The sequence below is a fragment of the Amphiprion ocellaris genome, chromosome 16 (assembly GCF_022539595.1).
Source record: "Amphiprion ocellaris isolate individual 3 ecotype Okinawa chromosome 16, ASM2253959v1, whole genome shotgun sequence".
Classification (NCBI taxonomy): Eukaryota; Metazoa; Chordata; class Actinopteri; family Pomacentridae; genus Amphiprion; species Amphiprion ocellaris.
In genome coordinates, this window is record NC_072781.1 from 9886758 (window position 1) to 9903185 (window position 16428).

General features: G+C 38.4%; 1 protein-coding gene across 3 annotated transcripts; it reads right to left on the reverse strand.

The window, feature by feature from the left end:
* Positions 1-748: 748 nt before the first annotated feature.
* Positions 749-9889, reverse strand: chst3a (carbohydrate (chondroitin 6) sulfotransferase 3a). Of its 3 annotated transcripts, none has more exons than XM_035940848.2 (5): positions 9340-9889; positions 7648-7682; positions 7175-7340; positions 4791-5342; positions 749-3842 (listed from the first exon to the last, which is right to left on the reverse strand). In XM_035940848.2, the coding sequence occupies exons 3-5, from the start codon at positions 7252-7254 to the stop codon at positions 3146-3148; spliced, it is 1329 nt and encodes a 442-aa protein (XP_035796741.1). In that variant the 5' UTR covers positions 7255-7340; positions 7648-7682; positions 9340-9889; the 3' UTR covers positions 749-3145. The 3 variants fall into 3 exon arrangements, with proteins under 3 accessions (XP_035796741.1, XP_023149725.1, XP_023149726.1); XM_023293957.3 differs by having other exon boundaries at positions 7604-7682; positions 9340-9888; XM_023293958.3 differs by lacking the exon at positions 7648-7682 and having other exon boundaries at positions 9340-9887.
* Between the last annotated feature and the right edge of the window lie 6539 nt (positions 9890-16428).

Consider the following 16428-nt stretch of genomic DNA (forward strand, 5'->3'; position numbering starts at 1 on the left):
GATGGTGTGTTTTGTCCTGCTGCAGAAGACAGAAGGGTTAAAGGATAGAAACATCTGCTGTGCCTCTGTGGAAGTAACATCATGGAAATGATATAGGAGAAAATCAGCTTGACCAACAGCTGTGAACTCTAAAGTGCTTTCTTTCAGCTGGGATGTGAAAAGAATGCGGACCTGAATGGGCTCCCTGTTTCTGCCTTATTCACATTCAGCCTTTTGGGGATCCTTGGCAACAGCATGCATATGGATGTGGAGCCAAACTGAGAGAATGCTACTAAGTAAACAGGTCCCCATTAATCCTCATTTTATCCATGTTGATCTCAGGAATCTTGAAGTAATGAATATACGTGCTGGTTCGTTTGGAGTTGCTTGTTATTTTCTGCCATCTTCAAGAGTCAACAGAAATGCAGAGTTCCAGGAGTACAAAGAATTTACAACACCTCTTTTGTCTCAGTAGCGATCTGTGCGGCAAGACGGCGGCAAGTTGCCAGCAGTTTTAAGCTTACAAGAAGCTTTGCATTTAAGATAAAATGAAATCATACAGACTAATAAACTATGGATAACTTCACACATATTTAGCTCATTACACAAAAGGATAAATACCATAAACACAAGACTGTGCTTGTGTGCAGAAAACTCTCCAAAAAACAAGGCATTTTCTCTACAACTTCCTGGCTCAGTTCCTTCCTTGGACAGTTGATGGAATTTTAATACTGCTTTGCAAACACTTAAGGATATAAAATGTTACAAGTAAAATGGAAAACAATTGATAGTTTATTTTTGGATCCTTGAACCTCTGAATATTTATGTTTGATAGAAGCATTAATACATTCATTCGTTCATTCAGTTTCATTCAATTCATGCATTCATAGCGTCAAAGCACACTTTCGCAACAGGGGAATCAATTTAATGATCATTTCAACAGAAGAAAATAACATTTACATCTTTGTGATATATTTTCAGTTGCATCAGCATAATCTGCATATAAGCCACTGTTTTCCTCTGCAAGAATAACCAGAATGTGGGTTTAACATAACTACAGCCATTAAACAAAGGCAAAAAGTCACACAAGACAACACTTTGACAAGACATGTTACCATAACCCACTGGTTCAATGACTTAGCAATTTAATATGATACTCTACCTAAAATATCGCGTATCAAACAGTCACCCTCCGTGGTCTTAAAGGTGTTTCAGAACTTTTTAAAGTACATTTCAACACAGAATAACATTTACAGCCAGCTTCAATGTCACGTCAAGTTTTCAAAACGCAAAAAGGTATCACTAAAGTCAAACCGCTCGTGCAGTATTTTCACTAAAATGTGACTAAATACAGCACATTCAGCAAAATTTTGAAAATAGTGATAGCTAGTTATGACTATATTTGAACATTAAAAACACAGAAAGAGAGAGGCAGATGCTTTGGTAAAACCTGAGCTGGACTTGAACTTAAAACTTCAAAACAGCTTTCCTGATGTAATATTTTTTCCAGAAGGAAAACAATGAATGTAAGCTGACGATAGCATCAGTTGTCTATGAAAGTTGCACAAGTCAAATATATAACATCTATAGAATAATGACTGCAAACCTGCTTTGCTCCCAAACAGATTATTGCCACTGTGAAAATCTGAATCACTTAAATTAGTTACTGTGACTTTACCTTAGTTTGCGCTACAAAGTTGGTATTTCACAGTATTTCTTTTGGCTTAAGTGGTGAGTCAGCTCAATACCTTATATATGTATCTATATTTAAACATTTAAAGAGAAGGTAGTATAAGCCCACTGCTATATGTATCATCTGACGAATATCCCTTTCCAGGAGCAGCATGGCCGTTTCAGTCGGGCCTCAGCCAAGCTGAACACAATGCTGCCATTGAACTAGAGTCACAGTGGTTTCCTTTATATACCATCAAGAGTGACAGTTGATGCAGCACCACCTGGGTTTCACCTAAAGGTATAAGCTATATGCATACATACAACATATATATTGGCTGTCAGCAAAACACACAACTTAGAACATTAAAGGGCGGATTTTGCAAGTCTTAATATTCCTAGAGATTCTGTTACTTTAAGTTTTGAGGTGAGTAAAAATTTCTCGTCAAAGTTTTATACTGGAGTCCAAAAAACACACTTGTCTGACACATAGATCAGCTTCAGTTTAAGCTGCCTGCCGACAGGAGCAGCAGATTTGCAAAATGATGCCAAACTGTCTGGCTACTTAGAGGTGGGAAAATACTGGGAAATACATTACAATGAATGAGGCTACTGGTTAACTGATAGGAAAAACAAAACTTGAATTCTGAAGACACACCTGAAGTATGTAATATTTCTTTTACAGTGTGATCTCATTTCTCATTTTGTATAACCTAAAATATTATATATTCCTTTTAATTGACCTTTTTTAGCCTTAAACTCTGGTGCCACATTCATTACATCACAAGAGAGTTGCTTTAAATGGCATTTGGTTCAAAATACCAAAAATGAAACTGTACTTTCACACAGTAAACTGTTTCAAAGGTATGAATGCTCCTCATAAAGACACCACAAAATGCAGCTCCATATTCACTTTACCTGAGTCAGATTTGTTAAATCCTATCAAAGCACATCAGGTCTAATCTAAAACGACTCTAGCAGTTCAATATTCTTAAGCAGCTCTATCAAAATATGAATATTAATTATTATGCACTAATAAAGAGGAAAACTTTTCCTTCAAACACATGCTCGCAAACACAACATACACACATCACTTTCATCACAGCTTATCCCTGAAAATCCAAACACAGCCGACTACTAATATAATCCAACATAATAATCTCTTACAGTCAGGCTTCACATCTATGCCTGTTTCATTTTAAATGAAATACAGAACATGACATAAAGCTTCAATACCAGGCTGCTCAGTGAACACAGTTTTTCAAATAAATACTTCTCTTTATCAAATGGCTCTTCATTGTTACAATGAGGCACATCATTGGCGAGTGTGAACATGACTGTATGGCCCAAATGTTCCTGCCACCAGTAAAACATGCTGTGTCTTTCTTGGCACTCCTGCTTAAGAGTTTTGGTTTGTGCAATAATGGCTTCTCCTGGCTCGGATCCATCGCATGCAGTGTATTGCAGATTCACAGCAAAATTTTTGATCTCTTGACTAATAAAACAGTTTGTCTTCAAGCAAAGTGATAGACTTATTGGTCAATGTTTTTTCATCATCCACAAATCTGTACCCAAACAGCTTCATGGTGGGTCCACAGACTCTCTGTACAACCTGAGCCAGTGTAAAGGGAATGCTAAATCTCCATTTCTCTGCCTGCTCTGATGAGTTTTTCTGGGTGGAGTAGATCCCGCTGGCTTCCTGTGTGGTCTGGGTGTTCCTCAGAATCCACTCCCTAGCCTGGGAACTAAACGGTATCCCTGTGAACTTGTACATCTCCTCTGCTTTCTGCATGGGGTAGCGGGCGATATCCTCATAACGCACCAACATGTAGCGACGCCGCAGCCAGCGAGGCTGACTCAGCCCCACCTCTGCAGACATCCGAAGGTGGTCACAGTTTACCTTGAGCCTCTTCACCTCCTCGTCATCTTCAGGCACCTGACCGTCCTGCGCCCAGGCCTTCCAAGTCTGATATTTTGTCGAGAAAGCCACCATGCGTGATGCTAAGATCGCTCTTGGATCACGAACTAGCTGGATAACTCTGATGTCCAGGCGAGGGTCCTCCACCAAAGGCTGCAGTGTGTCCAGCTGACGCACACGGACAGTTTTGATAGCGTGGTGTTGTTTAGAAAGGCAGGATTCAGATGCAAGGGTCAAGTTGAGTGGCCCACAGCGACGAGTCTTACAGTGATACCTGAGACAAGATGATATAGTTTGTATATGATAAATATATTTCAGACAGTTGTAAAGTGTGAGGGGTTATTTCAGGCATTTAAGGCTCCAAAAGTAATTATCATGTTTGTGTTTTGAGTAGAGAGGATGCAAAATGCCTTTATGGATATGAAACACTCTTAGCAAAGTCAATAGTACAAAAGGTGAGTAAATACCTGACTTGAAATAAGGTCAAAGATACAAGGTTGTGGAGATAAAAGCTTACAGGTTTAGGACTGATCTCTTGAAGCAGGGTTGTATGACATACTTAGACATATTCAGTGTATTAGCTGCAGTTTGTGGCAGTCAGCAAACATCCATGTTTTAGAAACAGACATGAGTACCAGCACAGAAGTTAAGCAATGCACTGCTGTGGATTGGTGCAGCAAAAAATAGCATTTTAGACCCAGCTAAAAAAAGCATGCACATCAGCTCAAGTGAACACTACATTTTGAATCTTTTCACTGCTTTACCTGAGAGGGAACACAAACAGTTATATAGCTCTCTTTAAAGCCACCAGACTCCTGTGACATTGCAAGGTTACCCTGCAGAACATGGGAGCTGCTGGTTCACTGCTGCTTCAGTCAGAAAGTTTGTTTAGTGAAAACGAGGCCTTGAGCTGTCCAGCTAGTTTGTGTTGCCAGAGCAGTACATTGATTTGCTTTCATGCCAGTATTCCCGTCTACCTCTCCAAAACTGTGCCTTCTACTGTAGGTAATACACTGACTATTTATAAGTATCTCATACAACCCAGCTCTAAAACATCTGAACTAACTTGATTAATAACAGGGATATCATCTTCAAAGCTTTGAGTGCCAGAACTCTTCCTCCCTCTTTGCAGCTGTATAGGTTTAGTTCTAGCTCCTTTTTCAGAGTCGAAATCATTACAAGCCTAATCAATGTCAGTAAGCGTCTAGAAGATATACATTACCTCTCAAAAACATCCTTGATTACAGGAGAACATACGTTTTCTTCACAGAGAGATAAACTAGACTCTCTGCGGAAAAGAGCCGGGGTGACGTGGTCCTGAGGTGGGGGAGAGATGAACTTCTCAAGTGAGGAGAAATCACACAGGAAAAGCCCCTGGAGCACATCCCGGTAGAGTCCCGCCAACACTGTCCCATTGTTTGTCTTTGCGGTCGTGGTCAGCATGCGCTCGACGTGCCACAAGGGCTCGAACAGGTAGAACATTTTCTCCCCATGCTGGTTGAAAAATTCCCCCACAAACGAGGAGCCCGTTCGAGTGGTGGCCATCAGTAATATGTGCTTACGGCCGCCGCTGTAGCTGTACGAGCTTAAATCATCCAGTTCTTCCTCCTCTTGCTCCTCTGAGAAATTGGAATAATTCCCTTTTGGACCAGAGAGTTTCGAGAGCAGCATTTTGAGTGCCATCAGGGAGCCCTTTTGTGTTGTGTTGCTGTAATCCAGAGGGGTCTGTGGGGTCTGCTGTGGAGTCTGCCTCTGGATCAGCTTATCAGAGACCCTGAAGGGAAACAAAGACTTTATTAAAAAATATTAAGTAGCAAAAGATGAAAGAGTATAAACACCCAAGATAAATCTTATATCTGAGATTTTCTATTTATCTGACACTTGCACAAGGAGCTATTGTATGTCTGAATTACAACTGTGGAAAACAACTCTTTATTTCACCAATGCATTTTGGCAAAGTGTCTTCATCACGGTGATTTACTGAAGGTGTGAAAAAAACAGTCTATACTGAGCTGACAGGATAACTGAATCCTTAACAGTTATCCAGTGACAGCTAGTGGATGGCCAGCTTCCAAAGAATGCAGCAAACCAAAATTTGAAAAATAAAGTAAAAAAATAAAATGAAAAGTCTCACAGTCACAACAATAGGAATAGAGTACAAAACTTTAAGAAAGATACAAAAAGTTTTCAAAACTATGAACGCAGTTAAATCTGTTCAAGAATGTAAAAATCTGCATGAAAAAGTCATGAAAATGCCTCTTACCTAAATAACTGCTAGAATATATCTTCATTCATTCCCCCTGAAGGTAGGCCTCAAAGACTGTAAAGCTAGAACAACTTGTTCTGCTTTATTAAAAAGTTAATGTCACCGACTCTTGGTTCCAAATTTAGCTGATCAGTTCCAATGAAGAAAAATTCACCACTGAATGAAAAACATCTGGATACTGGCTGTTTATCTCCTCTTTTGATGCTGCATGAGTTGTCCTGTCTTTCAATGAGTAGTCCGTTTTATTGCATGGACAGTTGATCATGTGCATCCCTCTCTTTTGTTGTTGCTGTTTTGCAGATGATGAATCTATTTATATTTTCATTTTTTAACCCATGACTGGATAAATCTTTTGTGTTTCTGATAAATTTAACTTGGTTTCCAAGTTTGCAATCCGGCTGCTTCCTGTCCTTGGTGCACAACGCACAGTTTGCTGTTAAAGACGAAAGATTATTGATAAATACCAGAAACTGTCTTTTATAGGCGACTTTAACTAAGGGGCAAAGTCCGTTATCTAGTGGTAACGACAGCTTAAAATTCTCACAGGGGACCACTCACACCTGAGACTACTGGTCTTCCAGTAGGAGTCAAAAGGCTAATGTGTTTCTTAGATACAGACGTATGGCTTTAGAAGACTAACAGTAGAGACAAACTATGCCACGTTAGGTGTAACATCATTGTTCTGAAGATTGTTCATTCAGCAAGTAATATAAGCTTATATGGAGAGACAGAAATGTGACAGACTGTAGATTTTCTACCACTGGACGAGGCTAGGCATTTACTAAAGTGGTCTTCCGGTACTACTGTTGTTAAAATGGATGTAGGAATTGTTGTGCTTAATTTCTGTTGAGTCAGATTTGGTGGAGTTGTAGTTTAGTATTTCTAGAACTGTTTCAATAACATTGATGTTTAAAACTTCATTGCTAAAAGGGTGTGAAGGCCTAATTTACAGTTTTAAATAGGTGGAAGTTTAAGTGCCAGTTTTTGCTGGAGTTTTTCCTAATCTCAAGATTAGTGGACTTCTCCGAAGTATCTCTGATCCATTGAGACCAAGATTTCACATTTTGGCTTTGCAGTTGTGAAGCTGTTAATGTCTCAATCTGGGTGTGTTTTTCAGGGTGAAAGTTCAAAAAACATACAAAGCCCCAAACTTTCCTTACATTTGCATGAGCAATTTTATGAGCAAAACAGTTTCTGTCTTTTAACTTTTGAGTGGATGTTACTCAGTCGGATACTCTAATATGTATTTTGTCAGATGAAACGTAGATAACCTGGCCAACACAAAATGCCAAGTTGCTGCACTTGCTTCAACAAAATCTAGTTGAAGCCTCTTATCTTACCTTGAGAGGATGTTGCTTTCCTTTTCAATGATGACCAGGGCCACGATACAGATGAAGACGATTGCATACTTGATCTTCATTCTTGAGTCCTGGCTTTGTAACTGGATGTCTACAGTCTAGTCAGTGTGTTGGTCATAGCCTGGCATGCAGAGGCTAAGGTTTCATTCTACAACAAGAAAAGTACTTATTAGAGCAGATAGTAAAACAGAGTATGCACAAAAGATGTAACTCCTGATTTATAGTGATACTTAAATGTCACTGAACGCCATCTTTTAGACTTAATCTCATAATGGTGGCAAACAAAACACTTTCATTGGTACATGAGGAAATGTAGCTATTAGTTCTTACTCTTAGATCTGAGAGACAATCATAAATTTAGACAGAGGTTTTTTTGTTATCAAGACAACATTCGGTGGAAGTTGCACTGACATGAAAACTCAGGAATGTTCAGCTGTTCGTACATCAACACCCACTTTGTGTTGTGTTTTGCGTCTCATTTTGCTGCGGTCTGAAATACAGAAAAACACACATGAACCAGAGGATTTATGTAAACAGGAGGGTTGTTATTTTTTTTTTTTTTTTTTTAGCAAACTGCAAAGTCAGGTGGCAGAGCAAATTTTGATTCCAGTGCTGTGTGACTTCAACACCAACAACTCATGCTGAAGCGAACTTCAGAACTCGCACACACTCACCCACATCAATCAAAGTGAAACTGTTAGTTGGGTGTGCACATCTGGAAAGCACCCGTGCTGCAAAACTGAGTGTATCATTTATGGTAATCAGATTTTCACCCACACAGGAAAGTCAACTTTCAGGCACAAGCCTCAACGAGTTGAACGTCAAATGATGTTTGATTGTAATTTTTAAGAGGTCCATTGCCATTCATCACCATAGATAACAAGTCAGAACGTGCATCGTGAACTGTAACATTTTGATGTTTGACGTGGGTATTGTGTAATGCTGCCCTGAAGTATAGTGGATATACAGGTAACCTGGATTCAGAAATGAGGCAAATCAGTTAGGAAGACAATCCATATGTTAGCTAGTCTGTGTCAGTGCAACAAATCTCTTAATTTTGAATAAATTGTCTGTACATTTTCACGTTAGTGAAAAAGAAATGTAGACATGCAGATTCCATTTGGTCCTGTCAAGAGAGTGAATAATTTCTACAAAGCATATCATTAAGAGTGAAAAAAAGGTGCCATTTTCAAGTAGTTGCGGAATGACTGTGTGCTCTGTGAGTAAATATCACCCAATTATCTGAGCTTAATACGCCATAGCCGTCAAACTGTCAGGCTGAAGCACTTGGAGCTGAGCACTTTTACATATTCAAGAGTCACTGGAGCGTTTGGCAAATCTGACTATCTGCTCAAGCAGAAACACACATCACTCTGTTCATCATCTCACTACAAATTACATTAATGGCTGCATTCAGAGCCTTGGAGCAGCATCTCACGGAGATGTTGGGAGCTAAATTCTCCCTGGAAACACTGCTGGGTGTTAGTGTATACAATTAGGTATTATGGATGAGTATTGACAACCATTGTGATTTATGCAGGTGCTGCTTTGCATATCCATGTGACTGATTGATTTTAGTTTGGATGTCATAGCCTTCTATTTAACACTATTTACTACTTACTCCCTGTGTGTGAGAGAGAAAGGTTTCCATTTAATACTACGGCAGTCATTTAGGGGGAGGGGGCTTTCAATTCAGTATCATTTCCACCATCCCCTGAACCATTCTAAATACAGACTAATGAATACTTCTGCATACTAAATTAATCTCCAGTGCGCAGGAATGAGATGCTTCTATATATTCAGAATTAAATCTGGAAAATTTGTTCAATGAGAAACTCACATTTGTAATAGAAGGAATTATTGATTAGTGGAGTCTACACGACATACACAGCCTCCGTATTTACCCGATCATCGTTTATACCTACACGAAATTAGAAGACACGTCCGCATCACACAGAAATTAGTGGACTTTGGCATCATTCAATATTTATAGCGTTTTTACGCGCAGCGGCAGCAGAACAAGCTGCACCGAAGGCTCTGAATGATGTGTTTTTTTCAAGCTTGGAGTCATTCCTTGCGAGAAAAAAAAAGAGCATAACATGCAAATACATAACATGTGGGGATCATGTCGAGCCGGTGTCACCAACCTTTAGTTGATGTCGCTGTGCAGTCGGGCAAAACGTCCCTGATCTTGTGGGAAATATCGTCTCCTCGTAGCATCTCGCTGCATTGTCTCGGACAAGGACACACTGCTTCATTGTATCCTCGGACGCGGGCTCCTCTCCTTCAGCAGACGCGGCGCGGAGCCTCGTAGTCTTGTAGATTCATTATCAATAGCGAAAGACCGGCGAGATAAATGTCTGATTGTTTGTTTTAACTCTGATTGAACACAGGGTTAAATAAACAAACGCATCGCCACGGGTCTAATTGTAGAATTTACGCTCCATAGATGCTCTATACGCACTGATTGCGCCTGAAATTTGTTCTTATTTGTTCATATATGATCGCTTCCAAACTTTTTCTCCAACTTTTTTTTGTCTCATGAGCCGGATCCCACCGCACCAGTGAGCAGACTGTTTCCACGCTTCGAGTCACCGCTGCTCTCTCTCCGTGGGACATCCTGTGTTGGCGAGGTCACGTGGTCCCAAACGCTGCAATTTTTGGAGAGAGAAGCCTCATGTTGGAGGGCATGCTTCCTCCTCCATGCCTCTTTGTAGACAACATCTTTTTCTAATTGCGTGTTCTAGCCATGATTTCCTCCAGCTTTAGTAAACCACTGTAGGAAATCCTCCACTCCCACCCATCCATTTAAACCCTTTCTGATAAAGTCACGTTTCATTCAAGTCTTTTCTTGGATTCTAGTGGCCTTGCTGAGCTTTAAATAGCACTGATACTTTTTATTGGTGTAAGGAAATCAAAGTAAGCGAATGTGAGATATGTTGACATGAGGCAAAATCAGTTTTTACAAGATTACACATAAACCATACTCTTAAATAATACTGTAAAAAACACACACACCCTATTTACTCATTGAAATCAAGACAACAGATTACAAGCAATACAGTAATCCAATGTAACTGACTGGTATAGAGCAAATATAGATTAAATGAAGCCCTGTAGAGTTATCCATTTTATATTATTTGATTAAAATAGAAACCAAAATACAGAGTTGGTGAAATAGTACAAATAAAACATAAATCATTTTACTGCCCACTCTACTAAGTAGTTCAGGAGACTTGTTACTGAAAGTTAATTAAATGCATGGCTGCGAGATTTTTTTTTTAAAATCCAATTGATTGATTTAGATAAATCTTTTAAGTTGTAAACATTGTTTTGATGAGTTGTGTTGACATAATACTGTAACTAATTACACGAACTTAATATAATGTGTGTCTTAAACTACAATTCTGCTTTAATTGATTTAAAACTAAATTCAAGTTGCAGTAAAATAATGAAATTGCCGTGCTGACTTTATTTTTGTCCAATCTGAGTTGAAAAAACTTAAACCTATGCTGCCAATTATGAGTGATTGTTTATTCAAAATGCCAGTGATTGTAGAGAAAAGACTAATTCCCTTAACTCCTTATTCTTCATTGGTTAAACATCATTTCATTAACAGTTGTCATAACTGAGAAAAACTGATGCAAACTGTGGTGTTCATTTGTTTTTTGAGCCTAAATATTTCTTTTTAGATCCATCTACCCGTCTGCTACATCCAGTTGAAGGCTGTGGGGTTTTTCCTAGCTGACTCAGGGTGAAGGACGGGTTGCTAGTCTGTCATTCACGCGCAAGGAAAGCATGCAGACTCCACACAGAAATGATCCATCCCACCAGGACATTCATATTCAGGACCTTCTAGCTGTGAAGCGACAGCCCTAACCACAGCCGTAGTAACGTCAACTAGACATCAGTGTTCTTTTACAAAATAGCTTTCATACTGCAAACATCTAAAACGACTAAAAATGTCACATCAATCATCATTAAATCATTAAAAAAGAACGATTCTCTGTCTGCTCTCCCTTCAGATGTACTGTGGTTAGATGATTGGTTGCAGCAGTCCAAAAAGTACACTTAGACAGGGAGTGCTTTTCAATTAAAAACTGCCAAATTACACTAGGAGGGGTTCACTCAGTGTTCTCTCTGCAGTTTCTTAAGGTGTATGTGAAAGTGTTAATAGACAACTTTTAGGATCTGATCATGTTAAAGGGTACAGAGTGGCTTTGTAAAGTTTGGCTCATTTTTGTAAAAACACATAAAACATTCTCTAACATACAATAGTTTTACTGGTAACAGAAGCACACACAGAACACAATATTAATTAATCACATAAACAGCCCCATTAATGACTGAGTGAAATAAAAGAGCTTTTCTTTAAACTGGTCCTTGCTGCAGCCCTGGTGCCCCTTTAAAATTATAAACCGCAAAAACCTCACATCACAGTCAAGAGAGAAATAAATCAAGCAAAGCAAATGCAGTGTGTCTAATCTTTTCTTTGGGTGTTGCAGCATAAGATGAGTCAACACAATGTCATTCCATGAAGATGAGGTTGCAGTTAGGTTGCTGTCTCACAGGCCTCCTTTAAATGAACACTGTGAAGTTTAATCTCTGCTGGTTAAAAACAGTAACCATTCTGAAAATGTGTGATTGGTTTTTGCTCCACTTTTGTGCTAAGCTTGAGCATAGTGGAACTTCTGTAATTTGGTCTAATTTCTTTATCATACCCATCAGATACAACAATTCTGAAAGGGCTTTTCTTAGAGCACATGTGTATAAAATACAACGAGAAATGAATTCAATTTATCTGCTTAATTTTCAGGTATGTCATAAAATTCAAACTGGCACATTTCTGTCACACTTCCAGATGTGAGCTGGGTAACATTATCTATATTATTATTGACAAATGTTGGCAGTGAAACAGGTCTCAAAGGCATATGGTTTGTAACAGAAGTGAGCAGGCTCCTGTGCAGTATCATTTAAATGCCACATGACTTGAATCACAAGAGTTAAAGAGTAGCTGAAAAAAATCCTGAAGAGTTTCTTTAGAAATGTAGGATCCTCCATGCTGAATAAAACTGAGTCTGTTATCAGAAATACATGTAAACATACGAAGTACTGATGAAGTGAAAAAGATTTTAATCTAAGTAATAAAAGGTGTACTGATTTTTAGTTCCTACTGTGGGACCTGAATTATATATAAATTAGTAAATCTTAAAAGTTGGTTTGCAATTTTACAAAGAGCAGATATCCTACTGTTTAGTTTAGAAATAGTGTAGTTACTGTAAGGTGACACAATTTTAAATCATTTCACATTAAATTAAATTTAACTCACTTCCTCTGTATTCTGTATACAGATATTATCATAATTGTTGTATTTTGGAGAATTAGTGGGTGTGCATCTGTGGCAAACGCTACTGGACTTGTAACGATAATCGATATCACACCCCGTCCACAATTCTAGATAAATATGTAAATGTGCTTCTAAATAATTGCTTACTAGTCATGTAAATGTGCATTAAAGATATTGACAGAAGTGTTTTGTTTTGAAGGTTTTTTTCACATTTGCTGTCCACCAGCAGCTTTTTACCACTTGGGGGCAGCAGAATAAAAGAACGTAGAGAACATGAGCAGTGGCTTAGTTAGAGTTCTAACATCATACACATCAGTACCATGTCAAATTGACCAAAGAATGTACTTTATTGGCCTTAATTTCTCAAAAATATTACTTTTTTAAATATATGATCTGAGGTGAAAGAGTCTGATGGCCAAACTAAAGTGAAATATGGCCTCTGCAATATTTGTTTGAACTAAAAAGTTGTTTAATTGACCCGGTTATTATATTTTTGGATGTGTTGAAGCCGAGGTTCCAGAGACAACACAGCTGAGGCTTTAGAGTTTTATAGAAAACTTATTCGCTCCCACAATACTGGAATAACATATTTCTAAATTAACTCCTCGCTAGACAGCTACTAATGATCATTTGAGTCGATGACGATTCCTGCAGAAGTAGTGTGTCACATCTTTCAGGATTTTGCATGATTCATGACTCTGTGTTCTCACTGCTATAGCACTCCGTGAGGTTTATGAAAATGAAAGGCTGCTACTCTACATGGAGAGATTAAAGGCGTAACCTAGTTTTAGAGTGGACCGGGACTAAAAGCGAACCTCTGCCCTTGGCAAACCACACTGGAGATTATCAATAATAATCCAAAATGGGAAAGCTGAATTGGGTATCTTGACAACAGGTGCTCTAACAGACCGAGTGATCCTGTAGTGACACAAGTACTGTGCAAATCATTCAAAGTTTCCATTTCTATTTTTGGCAAATCTAATTTTTCCAAGTAAATACCGGACTTTCCCTGTCAGTGTGTCTTCAAAGCAGGAGAGTGGAGCGTTTACAAAGGAGTTTTTATGTTTGGTTTTTTACCTCTCCAGATAATTCACCAATACATTCTGCAGACTGCTTGAGGCATTGTTTTGTTTAATTACCACAAATTTGGTGTTTGTCACGAATGAATATATGATTGCATATGTAAGATTTATGTTTTTTGTTTTTTTTTTGGTGTACTTGAGAATCTCATAATCCAAAATGTTCTTCACGTCTTAGTGATGCTGCTGTTTGGTTGTCTACATGTTCATTTGACATTTTTATGGACCCTCACGTTTCAGAGACACGATCAGGACAAGAGCCAAACTAATTCTACTTGCAGCTCTCTGTCAACATCGCCTCTTGATGAGCAGCCAGAAACGTGCTCCTCATGTCAGCTTTGTAGTGTAATCATACACAGCAAACCCAAAAGATTTATTCATATAATCATTACATGTAATTTAAGCCATAATATCTTAAAGGGCCCCAGCTATTTTTTGATTGTTATAGATTATCTGGGCTGGACAATAGCTTTTAGTTCTTGGTGAATTTAATGACGTCAGTGTCTTATTTGCATTTTTATAACAGACTCGCCCATGATAAGGATTTTTGTTGTAAATCATCCACTTGAGTGCTTGAATTTGATGTCACACCCTAAACACTGCTTTGTTTTCTTCTTTAAAATGTAAATCCAACTATTCTTTGCACGCAAGTTAGGATAAGGCAACTTTATTTCTACAGCATATTTCACCTCTTACTTTGGGTAACTGAGAATGCATGGCAGACAAAAAGAAAACAAATGACAGCTAAATCAAGATACGATATGATACTATGAAGTTTTATTTTCCCTCCTTGGTGTGAAGGTAGCTTCCTGCAGGTGTGGTCTACTCTAGATACATTAGGTGCAGTAATTTTAAGCAGTTACGCCTATGTTTGGACTTAATTTTGAGAAGAATCAGCTGCTTACCTACGCAGTTGAACACATCTATATTGTGGCAGAACTTCCCTGACGTGAAAGAAAGATGCTTTCCACTTTCTATATGATTGTTTTCTGATACAACAGAGGAACAGACCTACTATTGTCTACACTGTTTAACCTGCTGCCCTTAGTTTCTTGCAATTTGCTGTTTTTCATGCTGATCCTAAACCCTTAAGGATTGATATATATTTTTGAAAGTTGCCCATTTTGTCAATCCCCCATATGTGTGAGTGTATGATGGGTAGTACAAATACTTCAGGATCCACTGAGTCTGTTTTGATGCAGGTTTAGCCTTGAATGACAATAATCCAAAACAAGTGACGCACATGCAGCCATACGCTAAGAACGATAAGCATCACCCTAAAATTTCCCCATGGGCAGCCTAATGGCTCTGTCAGCAACAGGAACAAAGAGGTCAGCATGTGCTGCGGTGATTGAAGGCACGGGATTAGAAACTAAGAAGATGACTACAGATGAGCAGTGAGCTTTTATCCGTATGATTTTCTGCAGAGATCATTTGAAAGACACTTACACATATAAGCTTCAATGACAGGCTCGTACCAAACAATATATGCACTGACACACATCTGAAGGTTTGAACATTTTAAAACAAAGGTCACGGTCACTATGACAGAAGAGAACAAATAGGAACATCATCCGTTTGTGAACTCTCATAATGTTGCTCGCTTTGTGCAACATGTCCACATGTGCACCATAGTGTGTGCTAATTGTGCCTTACATCTATGTTTGATGGAGTCTGTGTAACAACAGACAGGCTCTGTGCATTACAAGATGAGAGGAGATTAGAGTACAGTGGGTTAATCTTTGGGCCTGCCATCTGCCAGTACCATGAGAATTAAACCTGAAGTCACGGCCTTAGCCAACAACATACAGTAGGAACGTGACAGGTGATCTTTTCCAGTGAGTCTGTTGCGTAGCTGTTGTGTAGAAGTTATGCATTTTCTGCTTCAAATGGCATAAAAATGATTGCTGTGCCATTAAATACTGGACACATGTTTCCAATTTGAAATGTTCCACTGCACATGCATGTAAGGGAATTTGTCTGCTGCCAGAGATCTTAAATCCACACACTGATGTTCCCACAGATAAATGCTGTGGCTTTTATTTAACATGTGCGTCGCTCTTTTACTAAGTTGAAACTTGCAAGTCGTGCACTGCGCAGTCACTGAGAACATGCAACATCTACCGTATGTTCTATGAGTACCACTCAGATTATAAAGTAGATTTAATATCAGCATGAGAATGGACGTTAAAAAGGTTTATTCATGTGTTTAAATCCTCTTGCATGCAAAGTGTTTTAATGGTGCACACAGTAGTTTTTGTTGTATTCTTGCTGTGCTATTTTTTTCATGGCAATAGCAGAATTGTGCATTGATTTATTTATTATATTGTTTGTTTTAGGTTCCAGAAATTAAACAACAGAATCAGAGGTAGAGTTTTTTACGTGTCATATATTTTTCAGCAACAGTAGGTATAGTAAAAGTTGCAAAACAGACACTTTTGTTTCTAGTAAGTGTATGTTTTAGGAAGAAAAAGACAAGATCATTGGATCTGTTGCAGCATTTTGAGATGTACAAGCATATATTTTAAATACTAACATTGGTGCTCAAAAACTTCTGCAAAATTTGCATCAATTCCTTTGAGTTATGACGACTTTTAATGAAATAATGTTCATTTAACAAACTAAACTAGTAATAAGCTTTCCCTCTACAATCAAAGTTTGTTTTAATTACTAGTCTTAATCATCTTATATTATCCAAGTATGTTAAAATCAAGGAAGGGAATTCAAATCCTGAATTCAAGAAAAATGCAGTTACAGTTAAAGTGGTGGGAGTAGCTTCCTTGAATTACTTTTTAGAGTGTAATGAATGA

What these genes read in the sequence shown, in the direction of transcription:
- chst3a (XM_035940848.2), bottom strand. Translation starts at nt 7,254, where the DNA reads ATGAAGATCAAGTATGCAATCGTCTTCATCTGTATCGTGGCCCTGGTC. An exon ending in GAAAGCAACATCCTCTCAAG is followed by an intron (nt 5,343 to 7,174) that starts GTAAGATAAGAG and finishes GTTTCCCTTCAG; the next exon opens with GGTCTCTGATAAGCTGATCC. An exon ending in ATCAAGGATGTTTTTGAGAG is followed by an intron (nt 3,843 to 4,790) that starts GTAATGTATATC and finishes ATCTTGTCTCAG; the next exon opens with GTATCACTGTAAGACTCGTC.